The sequence below is a fragment of the Oryctolagus cuniculus genome, chromosome 18 (genome assembly GCF_051225735.1).
Source record: "Oryctolagus cuniculus isolate XC-2025 breed Fujian yellow rabbit chromosome 18, ASM5122573v1, whole genome shotgun sequence".
In the NCBI taxonomy this organism is placed as follows: Eukaryota; Metazoa; Chordata; class Mammalia; order Lagomorpha; family Leporidae; genus Oryctolagus; species Oryctolagus cuniculus.
Window position 1 is genome coordinate 112,674 of NC_142884.1, and position 16,319 is coordinate 128,992.

The 16,319-nt window shown below is 57.3% G+C and overlaps 1 protein-coding gene and 1 long non-coding RNA gene across 5 annotated transcripts; one reads left to right on the top strand and one right to left on the bottom strand.

The window, feature by feature from the left end:
• Positions 1-1,288: 1,288 nt before the first annotated feature.
• LOC127488014 (uncharacterized) lies at positions 1,289-9,826 on the bottom strand. Its single transcript, XR_011384287.2, has 3 exons — positions 9,596-9,826; positions 7,413-7,542; positions 1,289-1,519 (listed from the first exon to the last, which is right to left on the bottom strand). It is a non-coding gene; the product is annotated as an uncharacterized LOC127488014 (long non-coding RNA).
• ZBTB45 (zinc finger and BTB domain containing 45) lies at positions 8,873-15,060 on the top strand. Of its 4 annotated transcripts, none has more exons than XM_051835292.3 (3): positions 8,873-10,033; positions 12,472-13,741; positions 14,268-15,060. In XM_051835292.3, exons 1-3 carry the CDS (start codon positions 9,875-9,877, stop codon positions 14,522-14,524), a joined length of 1,686 nt encoding a protein of 561 aa, XP_051691252.2. In that variant the 5' UTR covers positions 8,873-9,874; the 3' UTR covers positions 14,525-15,060. The 4 variants fall into 4 exon arrangements, with proteins under 4 accessions (XP_051691252.2, XP_008247253.2, XP_002721944.2 ...); XM_008249031.5 differs by having other exon boundaries at positions 10,000-10,194; XM_002721898.6 differs by lacking the exon at positions 8,873-10,033 and adding an exon at positions 10,201-10,364.
• Positions 15,061-16,319: the final 1,259 nt, after the last annotated feature.

A 16,319-nucleotide genomic window follows, 5' to 3' on the forward strand; every position in this document is an offset into this window, starting at 1 on the left:
GAAGGGGAGACAGAGAGGGAGAGAGGCAGAATGGAGGGAGAGAGGAACGAAGGAACAAAGAGAAGTGAAAGAAATGGAGGGAGAGGAGGAGGAGAGGAGGAAAGGAGAAGAAAAGAGAAAGGGAGGGAGGAAGAGACAATGGAGGAAGGAAGAAATGGGGGGTGAGGAAAGAATGAGAGGAGGAAGAAAAGAAAGGAAACAGAGAAAGAGAAAGAAAGGAATGGGGGGGAGGGAAGAAGGAAGCAAAGGAAGGTGGGGGGGAGAGTTCATCAGTGTTAAACACAAACAAGCCGGGGCACGAGCCTTGTCCAGAGAATGGGGATGAGTGAGGTACGGCAAGTCTAGGCGGACTCCTCCTGGACTGCAGTCTCCACTCCAAGGGGCCCACAGGAAGAGGACCAGGAAGCAGAGCTCAGCGGCTGTTTTGCCTCAGTGCTTACCTTGGAAGGAAGCACTTCTCAGACCAGATACTCCAGAATAGAAAACACTGTTCAATCCGACCAGATAAAACAAGGTTTGGGTAAGGATCCTGAATTAAGTAACAGGGCCAGAGGGCAGGGACCAAGAGCTCACACTGCTTGGTTAACTGATATAAAATGTTCAGAACAAGGGATGTGTTTTGGTACAGCAGATTAAGCCACTGCCTGCAATGCCAGCCTCTCATATGAGCACCAGTTCAGATCCTGGTTCCACTTCTGATCAATACACCTGGGAAAGCAGTGGGGGGGGGGGGGGTCTAAGCACGTAGGCCCCTGCCACCTGCATGGGGACCTGGACAGAGTTCCTGGTTCAGCCTGACTCAGCCCATGCTGTTGTGGCCATTTGGGGAGTGAACCAGCATATGAAAGATCTCTGTCTCTCAAATAAGTAAATCTAAAAAACAATTTCAGACCAAAAAAAACCAATACTGACATTAGACTGGGGAAAGAGATTCTCAGTGAACAGGCTGAGGGACCTCACTGGGGAGGACGAAGTGTTCTGAAACAGGCGAGTGATGAGGATGACACAAGATAAACTGATGAGGCCGATGCTGTGGTGCAGCTAGTCAAGCCATGGTTTGTGATGCTGGTTTCCATGTCAGAGCGTGGGTTCAAGTCCTAGCTGCACTTTTGATCCAGGATCCAGCTCCACGCTAATGCGCTTGGGAAGGTAACACAATACAGTCCAAGTAGTTGGGCCCTTGCCACCCACATGGGAGACTAGACCCATATGGAATTCCTGGCTCCTGGCTTGGGCCTGGTCCAAGTCCTGGCTGCTTTGGCTATTTGGGAAGTGAATCAGTGGATGTGAGATTTTTTTTAGATTTATTTTATTGATTTGAAAGTCAGTTACAGAGAGAGGTAGAGGCAGAGAGAGAGAGATCTTTCATCCACGGCATCCACTGGTTCACTCCCCAAATGGCCACGATGGCTGAGCTGAGCTAAGCTGAAGCCAGGAGCTTCTTCCGGGTCTCCCACGTGGTGCAGGGGCCCAAGGACCTGGGCCATCTTCTACTGCTTTCCCAGGCCATAGCAGAGAGCTGGATTGGAAGTGGACAGCCAGGACTCAAACCTATGCCCATATGGGATGCCAATGCCGCAGGCTGGGGCTTTAACCTGCTGTGCCACAGAGCAGGCCCCATGATATATCTTTATCTCTTTCCCTCTGCCTTCCAATAAATAAACTTTCTGAAAGATTTATTTATTTTATTTGAAAGGCAGAGTTACAGAGAGAAAGGGAGAGACATAGAGAGATCTTCCTTCTGCTGATTCATTCTCCAAATGGTTGCAATGGCCAAAGCTGGGCCACACCACAGCCGGGAGCCAAGAGCTTCTTCCAGGTCTCCCACATGGGTGCAGGAGCCCAAGTACTCGAGCCATCCTCCGCTGCTTTCCCAGACTCATCAGCAGGAAGCTGGATCTGTAGGGAGTGGGCGCCCATACAGGACACCTGCACTGCAGGTGGTGCCTTAACCTGCTATAGCAGCTATGCCACAGCGCCAGCCCTTAAATCCTTTTTAAGTTAATTTACCATAAATTATTGAATTATGCATGTGAAATGGGGAACCTGTAAGAGAAAGTTGGTGTCTGGAGGCGATGAAGGCTGCACCTTGGGCTCACAGCTACTTTGGGTGGCAGCAGTTCCCAGGGGGGCAGCGGATGCAGTGGGAGGGAACTAAGAAAGGCCCTTCCCAAGCTGTCTACAACAGTAGAAGGGTGTCCTTTACTTGTTACAGGTCATTACATCTTTCTTTTGCAAACATCCCCATTCCACCCGCTTTGGTTGAGGGCCCTTAATCTGTTTCATTGTTACTTTTTTGTTTAATTCTTGAAGGCACTTTGCCTAGACCCACCCATTGCCTCTCCAGGACTTGGGTTCTTGGTCTTCCCTCTAGACTTCTCCCTAAACTAAAGCCTCCAAGGTCTTTCTGCAGTGTAGACAGGTCCTGCCACTGCCCTCTCCCCACTTCCTGTGGCTCCTTTCCTCTTTTCAGACAGGAAAGCTCAGCCCCAACAGCTGTTATCTGCCTTGCCACCCCTATCCGCTGGGCAATATTTCTGAGGATTATGCTTAGTGCCTGCTCTCTGGGCTGAATGGAAGATCCTGGTAGGTAAGGTGTGTGCCTGTATCCCACATGACATGGGCACCTGAATACTAGTCTTTACCCCAAGAGCAGGGGTGGGGAGGGCCATACAAAATCACCAACTTAAAAAATAATTAGCTTGCTACATTTGGTCAAACATTTCATTAACTCACCCTTAATGTGATGGCTGGTAATGCTTTTCTTTGGTGAGGCATGGGATGTTAGCTGGTATTGATGATATTGCTACTAGGCAATTGCTTGGAGCTCAGCTGACACTTGTGAGGCAAGCTTTAAAAGAAATGCTCCTCCTGCACACCCACGTGGGAGACCCAACGAAGCTCCTGGCTCCTCCTCCACACCCACGTGGGAGACCCAAAGGAAGCTCCTGGCTCCTCCTGCACACCCACGTGGGAGACCCAACGGAAGCTCCTGGCTCCTCCTGCACACCCACGTGGGAGACCCAACGGAAGCTCCTGGCTCCTCCTGCACACCCACGTGGGAGACCCAACGGAAGCTCCTGGCTCCTCCTGCACACCCACGTGGGAGACCCAACGGAAGCTCCTGGCTCCTCCTCCACACCCACGTGGGAGACCCAAAGGAAGCTCCTGGCTCCTGGCTTCGGATGGGCACAGCTCTGGCCGTTGCGGCCAAACTGGGGGGCGAACCAGCAGATGGAAGCTCTCTCTCTCTCTCTCTCTGTGTAACTCTGACTTTCAAATAAATAATTTTTTTATTTATTTATTATTTTTATTTTTTGACAGGCAGAGTGGACAGTGAGAGAGAGAGACAGAGAGAAAGGTCTTCCTTTTGCCGTTGGTTCACCCTCCAATGGCCGCCGCGGCCAGCGCGCTGCGGCCGGCGCACCGCGCTGATCCGATGGCAGGAGCCAGGAGCCAGGTGCTTTTCCTGGTCTCCCATGGGGTGCAGGGCCCAAGCACCTGGGCCATCCTCCACTGCACTCCCTGGCCACAGCAGAGAGCTGGCCTGGAAGAGGGGCAACCAGGACAGAATCCGGCGCCCCGACCGGGACTAGAACCCGGTGTGCCGGCGCCGCTAGGCGGAGGATTAGCCTAGTGAGCCGCGGCGCTGGCAATAATTTTTTTTTTTTTGAAAAAGAACTCAAGCAGTGGGGAGTTGTACTTAGCTTTCAGCTCATCATTGCTGTGGAGCTGAGTGATTTCATGTTGTAGGTTAAGTTCAGGCACATGAATGGTTCCACATTGCACAGTGTAGGAAAGATGTTAGATTTCATTTGTTTACTTTTCACATCCTGAATCTTTCATGCAATGCCCCAACTAGCTTCACACATTTACCAGCATATTCAAATGTCATAAAAGGGTTTTGTCCCAGAACGCCACTGGGTCAGGTCCTCCACTACCATCTTTACTGCATCTTCCAGGCCTCTTCCCTCGGGGCTGAGACTTCTGAAGCTACCTATGCTCTCTCCTTCCGACCCTAAATCCATCTCCTGCCATTTTTTTGCCAAGATCAAAGCAGCCACTGTGACCACCTGAGCCTCCTGCATTTGCTACCCCAACAGGTCCACTGTCTTCCCAATTACCCTTTCAAATATTTATTTATTTGAAAGGCTGAATTACAGAGAAAGGGAGAGATGGAGAGAGAGCTTCCTCTGCTGGTTAATACCCCAAAGAACTGCAATGGCCAGGGCTGGGTTAGGCTAAAACCAGGAGCCTGGAACTATCTGGGCAGAGTTTGGTATGCTTAGTGTCATGTTGGTAGCAGGGGCCCAAGCACTTGGCCCATCGTTTGCGGCTCTCCCAGGTGCATTAGCAGGAAGCTGGATTAGAACCAGAGCAGCAGGCCGGCGCCGCGGCTCACTAGGCTAATCCTCCGCCTTGCGGCACCGGCACACCAGGTTCTAGTCCCGGTCGGGGCGCCGGATTCTGTCCCGGTCGCCCCTCTTCCAGGCCAGCTCTCTACTGTGGCCTGGGAGTGCAGTGGAGGATGGCCCAAGTCCTTGGGCCCTGCACCCCATGGGAGAACAGGATAAGTACCTGGCTCCTGCCATCGGATCAGCGCGGTGCGCCAGCCGCAGCGCACCGGCCGCGGCGGCCATTGGAGGGTGAACCAACGGCAAAAAGGAAGACCTTTCTCTCTGTCTCTCTCTCTCACTGTCCATTCTGCCTGTCAAAAAAAAAAAAAAGACCCAGAGCAGCAGAGAATTGAACTGGCATCACAAGTGGTGGCTTGACACACTGTGCCACAATACCAGCCCCTCTTACTTGACACCCTTTACCCTCTGCCCACTGAATTGCATTATGTGGCCTCCATCTTCAAAGGCTCTAGACTCTACATTCCAATTCCAGTCTTTCTGCCTTCTTCTACCTTTAAGGAACCTTTTGGATTACTTTGGGCCTACCCAAATAATCCAGGATCATCACTTTTTAAGATCAGCTGATTATTTTTTTTTATTTATTTTATTTATTTATTTATTTTTTTTTTTTTGACAGGCAGAGTGGACAGTGAGAGAGTGAGACAGAGAGAAAGGTCTTCCTTTTGCCGTTGGTTCACCCTCCAATGGCCGCCGCAGCCAGCGCGCTGCGGCTGGCGCACCGCGCTGATCCGATGGCAGGAGCCAGGAGCCAGGTGCTTTTCCTGGTCTCCCATGGGGTGCAGGGCCCAAGCACCTGGGCCATCCTCCACTGCACTCCCTGGCCACAGCAGAGAGCTGGCCTGGAAGAGGGGCAACCGGGACAGAATCCGGCACCCCAACCGGGACTAGAACCCGGTGCTGCTAGGCGGAGGATTAGCCTAGTGAGCCGCGGCGCCGGCCTAACATCAGCTGATTAATAAACTGTGGAGAATCCCACAGGAGTCCCAAAAGAGTTACAGAGCACCACTAATCCAAAAAGAAAGAGAAAAAGCAAAACCAAAATGGAGATACTTAAGCTAAGGCCACTGAGCACCAGGAACTGCCTAGACCATCTGTCAGAACAGACTGGTGGTGAGGCCTGATAAGGACTGGGGGACATTACATTAGAAGAAGCCAACCAGCTGGCCACTGCACTACTTCACCCACACTATGCACCATGACTGGCCACACCCAGAAGACCCCCAAAACACCACTGGTCACGCCCAGACACCCACATCTGGTTGGTGACACCCCAAAAGATGAGCTTGTGGTTGGTGACACCCAGGACACCTTCACCGCCCACCTACCCCAGAGTGGGGATGAAAAGGTAAACCTCACAACAGCTCTGCATCCCCTAGGGGACCACGGCTCAGTGCAAGTGAAACTCTGCCCGCATCTCCACTGCCTGAGCTCTGCCTGCCACCCTGCTGGAGCCACCTCGCCTGGATGTCCCAGCTGCCAGACCTGATGTTGGACCCGACCGGACCGCTCTTCAGGTGAGCTCTCCAACCCTTCACCTTGCCGTCCGCCTTGGAACTTCGAGCCTACTGCCCAACATGCCAGTCATCCCACGACTCCTGCCTGTAAGTACTGTTCTGAAATCCGTCTCTCTGAGTGGTAACGGAGACTTTGAACTCTGGACTTCAGACTTTGACCTTTCGTGACTGTGATAGGAACCTTGAGAACGCAGCATTCATATTACATCCTAAGCCATGAGTGTTTAGATTGGTTATACTTTTATGCTTTCTATGTGTTATACTATTGCTTGATATTTCTGGAAGTTGCCTAACTCCTAGATGTGTGTTATGACCTGTGGACTAATGACATATTGAGTGATATTGACCTTTAGGTGTGTGCCTTGAATATATATATATATATACACACACACTCAGAGATAGATATTATTAAATAAATTATATTAAAAAGACTATCACAATTCTGTGTGATTCTTCCCCATGCTCTGACACGCTGCATTAGCCTTGTCAAGCTATGTGACAAGTGGCATTCGTGACATAACCTTAATCACATTTGTCTGTAAAAGCCCCTTTGAGGGGCCAGCATTGTGGCGCAGCAGGTTAAAGCCCCAGCTTGAAGTGCCAGCATCGCATGTGGGCACCAGTTCAAGTCCCGGCTGCCCTACTTCCAATCCAGCTCTCTGCTATGGCCTGGGAAAGCAGTAGAAGATGGCCCAAGTCCTTGGGCCCCTGCACCACGTGGGAGACCCGGAAGAAGCTCCTGGCTCCTGGCTTCAGATCGGCTCGGCTCTGGCCGTTGCAGCCATTTGGGAAGTGAACCATTGGTTGGAGGACCTCTCTCTCTGTCTCTACCTCTCTCTGTAACTCTTTCAAATAAATAAAATCTTAAAAAAAAAAAAAAAAAAAAAAAAAAAGCCCCTTTGACCATGAAGTGTAACTACTCACAATTCATTATATTTATACCTTCTAGAGGTCTCGGCATATAATCTTGGAGTGGGAAAGTTTTTAAAATTCTGCCTCCCTCGGGCTGGCACTGTGGCAGAGGTTAGGCCTCCTCCTGCAGCACTGGCATCCCATATGGGTGCTGGTTTGAGTCCCAGCTGCTCCACTTCTGATCCAGCTCCCATGATGGCCTGAGAGCAGTGGAAGATGGCCCAAGTGCCTGGGCCCCTGCACCCACATGGGAGACCTGGAAGAAACTGTGGTCTCCTAGCTTCGGATTGGCCCAGCTCTGGCCACTGTGGTCGTTTGGGGAGTGAACCAGTAGATGGGATGGAAGACCTCTCTCTCTCTCTCCCTCTCAAATAGATAAAATAAATCTTAAATAACAAAACAAACAAACAAAAAAACTGCCTCCCCCTATCAGACTGACTTGCAGTGTTCCAGAGCTCTCCTGGGCCAAGTTCAGTGGTGGCCCAAGGTAGAGTGAAATCGCTATTCCTGTCTGTGTTGCACAGAAAGTACCAATATGAAGGACACAGAACCCTCCCCTTTAACAAACCTGGTGTCAGAAGACAGAGGAAGGCACTTGAGGTCCCAGGGTGACAGCATCTAAGCTGTGTGACAAGGAACTACACAAAGGAAACTGCATGGGCCCACCTCAAGGGAGGCACACCAAGGGGCCCACGAGGCTGGAAAGAAATGAACAGAGAGGAGATTGTCAGGGTTGGTGAAAGCAGACCCAGTGGGCCAGAGCACGGGGCTCAGAGTCTAAAAAACAATGAAGCACGACATTAGCCTTGTTTTTTGTTTTAAAACACACACCTACACACACACACCTTTTGCAGAGAGACAAGCAGAGGGGACAGCACACTGCCCCATCTACTGAGTCATGCCCTCAATGCCCTTATTGGCCAGGGCTGAGCTCACGGGCCAGGAACTCAACCCAGGTCTTCCCCAAGGGTGGCAGACACCCAGTTACTGGAGCCATCACCACTGCCTCCCAGGGCCTGCATTCTCAGGAGCTGGAGCGGCGCTGACCTCAGTCCAATATGGAACCCAAGTGTCTTACCACCATGCCCCTAGAGTTTTTTAAAAAGACAGATTTATTTATTTGAAAGTTAAGTTACATAGAGAGAAGAGACAGAGATTCTTCATTCTCTGGTTCACTCCCCCAAATGGCAACAACAGCTGGGGCATCCAGGTCTCCCATGTGGGTGCAGGGGCCCAAGGACTCGGGCCATCCTCCGCTGCTTTCTCAGGAGCATTAGCCAGGAGCTGGATTGGAAACGGAGCAGCCTGAACTTGGATCAGCACTCATGCAGGATGCTGTTGCCGCAGGCAGCAGCTTAACCCACTACACCACAACACTGGCCTCACCAACTTCTAAAAATATTTATGTCTAGGGGCCAGCGCCGTGACGTAGCGGGTAAAGCTGCCATCTACAGAGCCAGCATCCTATTTGGACCATGGTTTGAGTCCCAGCTGCTCCACTTGCGATCCAGCTCTCTGCTATTGCCTGGGAAGACAACAGAAGATAGCCCAGACGCTTGGGCCCCTGCACCCACGTGGGAGACCTGGAGGAAGCTCCTGGCTCCTGGCTTTGGATCAGTGCAGCTCTGGCTGTTGCGGCTATTTGGGGAGTGAACCAGTGGAAGGAAGACCTCTCTGCCTTTGCCTCTCTGTAACTCTGCCTTTTGAATAAACAAATAAATTGTAAAAAAATTATTTCTATTTATGTGAAAAGCAGAGAGATCGATCTATCTGCTGTTTCCCTCCCAAACGCCTACAACAGCTGGGGGTGGGCCAGGCTGAGGCTGGGAGTGGGGAATTCAGTCCAGGTTTCCTGTGTGGGTGGTGATCACTCACATCATCTGTCGCCTCCAAGTGTATGCGTGAGCAGGCAGCTGGAACAGGGAGTAGGGCTGGGACACGACCCAGGCACCCCAGCATGGGATGCAGGTCTCCCGAATGATGTGTGAACCACTGTGCCAGACATCTGCTCCTAAAGTTGGATTTTTTTTTTAATTTTAATTTATTTAGCTTCATTTATTTTAAAGGCAGAGAGACAGAGAAAGAGACATTTTACATCTGCTGGTTCACTCTCCAAATTCCTGCAAAGGGCAGGGGTGGGAGGATGAGCCAGGCACAATCCAATTCCCCCACGAGGGTGGCAGGGACCCGGGTTCGTGAGCCATCACTGCTGCCTCAGTTTCTCACCTGGCACCCGTGCTCCCCTCTCAAACCCCACGTCTGCAACACAGGCCAGGAGATCCCGGGGCGGAGGCGTGCAGTCCACTTAAGCCCTTGTTCCAGCCCCATCACTGCCTGCCCTCACACAGTGGCCACAGGGCCGGCTCGCCACCTCCCTGGCCGGGCTCACAGGCAGTCCCACTTCAGGGTCCTTGTGGACCTAGGTTGTTCTGTCTGCTGGGACAGCTCTCCCACGTGTCTGGCCTCGACACCCCCTTTTGTTCTAAGTGTTGGCCTGGGGGTGTTGAGCAGGTCGGTGCCATCTCTTGCTCTGTTGACACCTCTCCTGGGGCAGGTGGGCCCAGCGGGCTGCAGAGTGGGGGTCAGGCTGCTTCCACTGGCCCAGGGGCCGAGGGTGGGAGCCAGGGCTAGGGTGGGTCCCCTCGTTCCCGTCCCCCTCCCCCCGCGGGCGGTGGTCCTGCGGGGCGGCTGAAGGGCCTCAGGCGGGGCTGCGCCCGGCCGGGCAGCGGTCAGTCCTCCTGGTGCGCCCACCTGCGTTATGGGGGGAAGGCTGCCTCCCCAGGTTGCAGCGGGGATGAAGCCAGCCGGCAGGGATCGGGGAGCCCCGGCCGCGAGCTGCCGACCCATCCTCCTCCGCCCGGTGTCCCGCGCTCGGGCGTGCGGCCAGTTGAAGGACGGCTCGAGCCCGCCCTCCGCCGGGGTCACTTCAGGCCGGGAGCGTCCTCGCGCTGCACCCGCCGGAGCCTCTGCGAACCTGGGTCCGACTCCACCCAGGGCCGGAAGCTCAGTTGGCGGCCGCCGCTAATCTCCATGGAAACACCGGAAGCGTGCTTTGTCCTAATGCGCCCCCCTGCGCCGCAGCGGCCCCGGACTTGGGTTCCGCCGGCGGAGCGGCCCGGAAGTGTGGCCTTGGCGTTGGTGAGCGGGAGGCGGCCGCTGCGGGGCCTGGTGCCTGAGGAGGAGCCGGAGGTGGGGTCGGGCGGGCATCCCCTGCTGCAGGGCCGCCGAGAAGGCCCGGCCTGCCAGGGGTGTGGCGCCCGCGCTTGCCTCGGAGGTCCTGCGGAGAACGCGAGAGGGCGCTACAGGATCGGGGCGCCGAGCGGGCCAGGGTACCGAGGCGGGAAACCCAGGTCGGCGGGGGCTGAGCGGGTGCTGCGGCAGCGGGTCGGAGGCGCTCTCGGGGTGGGGCCCGGGCGATGGCGTAGAGTACTGCACAGGGTGTCTGGAGCCAAGTGCATGGCGTGGGCGAAGCCGTGGCGGCCAGTGTTGGGCGCCAGACGCGGGAGGGTCGGTCTCCAAGGTGGGCCTTTGTTCGCACGCATCCAAGAAGGCCCTGCTGTATCTGGACTGTGGGACCGGAGTCCTCCCGGGAGCAGGGCGAGGGAGGGTCAGCAGAGGAGTCCAGACTGGGGCCGTGCCCGGCGTCTGGGCCCGGACTTGAAGTCCTGCGGGAACCGGGTGGACTAGGATGGGGAAGGGCGCTGTGGGCGGAGGTCAGTCTTCGCGCATGCAAACGCTTGGCCGGTTCCAGGAATCAATTCATTGCCATGGAGGCCTCTGAGCCGAGGAGGGTCCAGACCTGTTTCGTCCGAACAGGCTCCCTCTGGCTGCTGCGTGGCGAATAGACGCCGGAGAGGACCAACACGGCGATCCAGGCCGGCGGTAGCCAGGCCACTGCAGGTGTGGGGCCTGCGGGGCAGAGGCGGGACATGAAAGAGGAAAGGTCCGGCTGGGGGCAAAGAGAAGGCGGAGCCGCAGGGACGGAGCCTGAGACCCCAGTGGATCCTGAGGGTTAAGTGGGGCCCTCGCCGGGGGCCCGGTGGAAAGTGGACCAGTCTCAGGGTGCATCCTGTGTCCTGATTCTTCTCCCTGAGACTGTGGGTACGGGCGTTCTGGGTGGAGGATGAGCCCAGTATCTCATCCCCGATCTTTATTTATATTTACTTACTTATTCAAAGACAGAGAGAGAGAGCTCCTTCATCTGCTAGCTCACTCCTCAAATGCCCATAACAGCCTGGGCTAGGCAGAAGCTAGCCGCTGTAAACGCCATCCCAGCCTCTTACAAGGAGGGGTAGGGGCGCCCAGGGACCCAGAGACTTGAGGCATCATCTGAGCCAGAGCTCAGCCCCAGGCACTCAGCTTTGAGATGTGGGTGGGGTACTTTAACTGCCACGCCCACCGCTCATCCCTGCATCCTTGTTGACAAATGGTCGCTTGCTTCATGGGTGAAGAGGCAGAGTTTCCTAGATTGCCAGCCTTCTCTGGGGGGGTTTTCCTCTGGTGCAAGACAGGACAGTGCTGGGATTACGGGGCCACAGGTTCCCAAGACGCACAGGGATGGTTCAGCCATGCCTGTGGCCTGTGCTGCTCTGCTCTTGTCCAGCCAGCCACACAGCCTTGCAAAGTCCACACGTGCCCCCTCTCCACGCAGGCCCCATGGAGATGCCAAGCAGAGCTGGTGCTGCAGGGAGCACCCCTGCCTGCCGGACTAGAGTGTGCTCCGAACCATGTATGCCTGCCAGGCTGATGCCCACCCTTCCATGTCAGTCCTTTGTCCCAAATAGCTCTGCCCAGGAGGCAGATGTGCCCCCTACCACCTGTGACAAACTCCATATACCCTAGTTAATGTACCCCTATTTTTTTTTAAAGATTTTTATTTTATTTATTTGAAAGACAGTTACAGAGAGAGGTAGAGACAGAGAAAGTCTTCCCTCTACTGGTTCAATTCCCAAATGGCAGCAACGACGGAGCTGAGCCGCCCTGAACCAGCAGCGGCGAGCTTCCTCTGGGTCTCCCACTTGGGTCATCCTCTGCTGCTCTCCCAGGCGCATTAGCAGGGAGCCGGATCGGAAGTGGAGCAGCCGGGACTCGAACCGGCGCCCATTTGGGATGCCTGGATCACACAGGGTTTTAGAGGCTCTAAGCTGAGAGATGTGATGAAGAGAGACCCCTCCCCCAAAAAAGTCAGGAGCGGCAGGAGTCACAGCTAGTTGGTGGAGATGGGGACCAGTGTTCCTGCCATGAGATCTGCTCTGGGTGGGATGGGGCAGCCAGTTCTGCGTGCGGGTCCCTGGCCTCACTTGGAGTTGGGGGTGGAGGGCAAGCCCTGGGCGTCCTGTGGGGCCCTGAGCAGGGCCAGGGTTGGGAATAGACCTTTAGTATTCCCACCCTCTTTTAGGGGTTTCCTCGTGGCTGTGGAGGTGGCAGGCACTGCAGAGGACTGAGTGGGGCGTGTGTGGGAGGGGTCCTGGTGTGTCCTGAGTTGCGAATGGGGGGGGGGGGGTGCTGAGCCCGGAGGGGAGAGGACCCTGGATCCTCTCCTGTAAGGTCCGAAGGGACGGGAACCTGGGGCGGGCAGCACTGACGTCTCCCCGCCCCACCCCTTCATCCGTGCTTCATCCGTGTAGATGGCGGCGGCAGAGGCGGTGCACCACATCCACCTGCAGAACTTCTCCCGCTCCCTGCTTGAAACGCTCAACGGCCAGAGGCTGGGCGGACACTTCTGCGACGTGACCGTGCGCATCCGCGAGGCCTCGCTCCGCGCGCACCGCTGCGTGCTGGCCGCCGGCTCGCCCTTCTTCCAGGACAAGCTGCTGCTGGGGCACTCCGAGATCCGCGTGCCGCCGGTGGTGCCCGCGCAAACGGTGCGCCAGCTCGTGGAGTTCCTGTACAGCGGCTCGCTCGTGGTGGCGCAGGGCGAGGCGCTGCAGGTGCTCACCGCGGCGTCGGTGCTCCGCATCCAGACCGTTATCGATGAATGCACGCAGATCATTGCCCGCACTCGTGCCCCGGGCGCCCCAGCGCCTGCACCCCTGCCCGCGCCCGTGCCCCCACCGCTTGCTCCGGCGCAGCTGCGCCACCGCCTGCGCCATTTGTTGGCAGCGCGCCCTCCGGGGCACCCCGGCATCGCGCACAGCCGCAAGCAGCGCCAGCCTGCACGCCTGCAGCTGCCTGCGCCTCCGGCGCCAGCCAAGGTGGAAGGACCCGACGCCGACCCCGCGCTGCCTGCAGCCCCCGACGACCGAGGGGACGAGGACGAGGACGAGGAGGAGACAGACGAGGACAGTGATGGCGACGATGGCGAAGGCGGCGGGCCGGGGGAGGGCCAGGCACCCCCTTCCTTTCCGGACTGTGCTGCCGGCTTCCTCACCGCCGCCGCCGACAGAGCGCGTGAGGAGCCGCCCGCACCCACCGGTCTCGCTGACTACAGCGGCGCTGGGAGGGACTTCCTTCGAGGGGCCGCGGTGGCTGAGGGTGCGTTCCCAGAGAGCTACGTGACTGCCTGGCACGAGGAGGACAGCGCCGCTGCGGAGACCCCGGTCCCACCCGACTGCGTCCTGGCTGCACCCCATGCTCCCAGCGTGAAGACCCCAGGGCCGCCCGTGCCTCTCTTCCCCTTCCACCTGGGCGCCCCCGGGCCGCCCGCACCTACCCCTCCCACCCCATCGGGACCAGCCCCCGGCCCGCCCCCTGCTTTCTATCCCGCGCTCCAGCCAGAGGCTGCCCCCAGCGTGCAGCTCGGGGACGCCCCAGCTCAGCCTGCCGCTCCGGCTGCCGCCCCTCCAGTCACACCTGTTCGAGCTCCGGGTGCGGAGCCGCCGGCCTACGAGTGCAGCCACTGCCGGAAAACCTTCAGCTCCAGGAAGAACTACACCAAGCACATGTTCATCCACTCGGGTGAGCAGGGGCGGGAGGTGGAGGGAGCCAGGGAGCCAGGAGATGGAATTCCCCACGTGCCAGGCTTGTGGGCAAGGCAAACCCCCGAAGTGGGGTCCTCCCTTTTAGGGGGCATCTTGAGGCTGGGTTGGGGAGCAGGAACGTGCTCAGAGCCTTTGGAGAGCTGATGCTGAGTCTTGAGCCCGGGATGTGGCTGGGCTGGGGAACAGCGCCCCAGGGAGTCTCCAGGTGCCGGTGGGTCCGGTGGCGGTCAGGGGAGACCCACGTGGGCAGTCCAGATGGGCAGCGATCCCTGCTGGGAGCATGCCTGTTAGATTGGGTGGGGAGGTGCTGCCAGTCGGGGACGGTGTGGGTCTGGGAGAGGGCACCCCCATGGAGGGAGACGCACCGGGGTGTGTATGTGTGAGTTCTGTCGGGCAGGGGATCCCAGGATGGTGGGTGGTTGTGGAGGGGATGGAAGCCCCTGCCAGACACGAGTTACCTGGGAGAGCCGGGCGGTCTAACGGACGCACGCTGTCATCCGCAGGGGAGAAGCCGCACCAGTGTGCCGTGTGCTGGCGATCCTTCTCGCTACGCGACTACTTGCTCAAGCATATGGTCACGCACACTGGAGTGCGCGCCTTCCAGTGCGCGGTCTGTGCCAAGCGCTTCACGCAGAAGAGCTCCCTCAATGTGCACATGCGCACGCACCGGCCGGAGCGCGCGCCCTGCCCAGCCTGCGGCAAGGTCTTTTCCCACCGCGCGCTGCTGGAGCGCCACCTGGCTACGCATCCTGCGCCCTGACGGGGGCCCAGGGCCTGAGGATTCGGTGGGGACTGGCTGCACCCACTGCGTGGCCGGTCGCCTCGGTCCAGTGGAGCCTGGTTGCTGCAGCAGCAGCGCCTTGACCATATTCCCGCCCGTACACCACGCCCTCCCCCCAGCGCAGGCTCTCCTCCTCCCCTACCCCTTTCTCTACGCCAGACCTCGAGGTCCAGCCCACTGGATCCTCTGGGCCGTGCCGGGTCAGGGCAGGGGATGTTAGGGGCTCCCGCTTCTGAGAACTGGAGCCCCTCCCACGTGAGCTGGACGCTGAGGTCCTTGGACCTGGCCCTGGACTTGTGTGTCTGACCCCGGTCCGCACCCTGCACTAGTCGTAGTGAGGTGGAATTTGGGTTGCTTCCCTGCCCCCATGTCTGGCGAGGTGAAGTCCCCGGCTCCCCATCCCGAGCTCTACCTGTCCCTTGGGGCGCTTAAGGAGGCCCAGGTGGACCTGCCCTGGCATGGGGCCGGCCTCAGGATTCCCCTCCCTGTAATAAACAATGATGAGCCATGGGGCACGAGTGCGTGACGTTGTGTGCACTGAGATCAGCGCTGAGCTGTGATGATTGGGACTCAACGTCCCCAGCCCTGGGCAGTACCCCTGCTGCCACCCCCACCTCCCTGGGCACCACTTAGGTAAACTGAGCCTCAGTTCCGGGTACTGGGACGCGCTACGAGTGTGGCTGGCATTCAGTTCTTTTGGAGCACTTGGTCCTGTGGGAGGGGCAGAGGCCAGCTCCTGCAGAAATAGGTCTTGGAGAGAGAGACCACAAACCCGTCACCCTGTAGCCCTCTGTCGCTCACCAAGTCTGTTTCAATCTTCCAACCAGACTCTCAGAATCTGGACTTTAAAACTTCACCTGCCAGCCAGCGCCGCGGCTCACTAGGCTAATCCTCCGCCTAGCGGCGCCGGCACACCAAGTTCTAGTCCCGGTCGGGGTGCCGGATTCTGTCCCGGTTGCCCCTCTTCCAGGCCAGCTCTCTGCTGTGGCCAGGGAGTGCAGTGGAGGATGGCCCAGGTGCTTGGGCCCTGCACCCCATGGGAGACCAGGAGAAGCACCTGGCTCCTGGCTCCTGCCATCGGATCAGCACGGTGCGCCGGCCGCGGCGGCCATTGGAGGGTGAACCAACGGCAAAGGAAGACCTTTCTCTCTGTCTCTCTCTCTCACTGTCCACTCTGCCTGTCAAAAAAAAAAAAAAAAAAAAACCTTCCCCTGCCACCTGCAGATGGGCATGATGGTTGAGCAAGTTACCTTTGGAGAGCCTGCCCTGGCCATTGGTGGCCACGTTCCAGAGTAGGTGGCTTCTCAGTGAGTGACGGCTGTGCCGCCCAACCCCTGCTGTGAGCCAGTGTCACAGGGCTCCCTGACCAGCTCAGCCCTGGGGAGCCATTCTCCCCATCTGTCCCCAGCACATTCACAACTCCTGACCCAGGTGCCCTATTCCAAGCACTTGGAGTGGACAGAGGGGACTCTAGCCTGGAGGGCTCATGGGCCAGCGGTGGCCCCTTTGAAATCTCCCTCTGACTGCCTCCCAGTGGTGAGGGGACAAGGTTTCCCAGTCCAGCTCTGCGTGTGAAGGCCAGGACTGAATCTCCATCAATGCCAAAAGTGGGGCAAAGAGAGTAGGCACGTGGGAGGGAACAGAGCTGCATTTAAATGAGCAGTGCTTGGCCCCGGGAAGGAGGTTAGACTTCTCATCACTGGGGATGAAGGGCTGTAGCCCGGTCAGGTCTCTTCCGCACATCAGGTGGGTGCAGAGGAGGGCAGAGCATCAG

Coding starts and splice junctions, on each gene's coding strand:
- ZBTB45 (XM_051835292.3), top strand. CDS start 9,875: ATGGAAACACCGGAAGCGTGCTTTGTCCTAATGCGCCCCCCTGCGCCG. Junction 10,034..12,471: donor TGCCTGAGGAGGAGCCGGAG/GTGGGGTCGGGC, acceptor TCATCCGTGTAG/ATGGCGGCGGCAGAGGCGGT. Junction 13,742..14,267: donor GCACATGTTCATCCACTCGG/GTGAGCAGGGGC, acceptor TGTCATCCGCAG/GGGAGAAGCCGCACCAGTGT.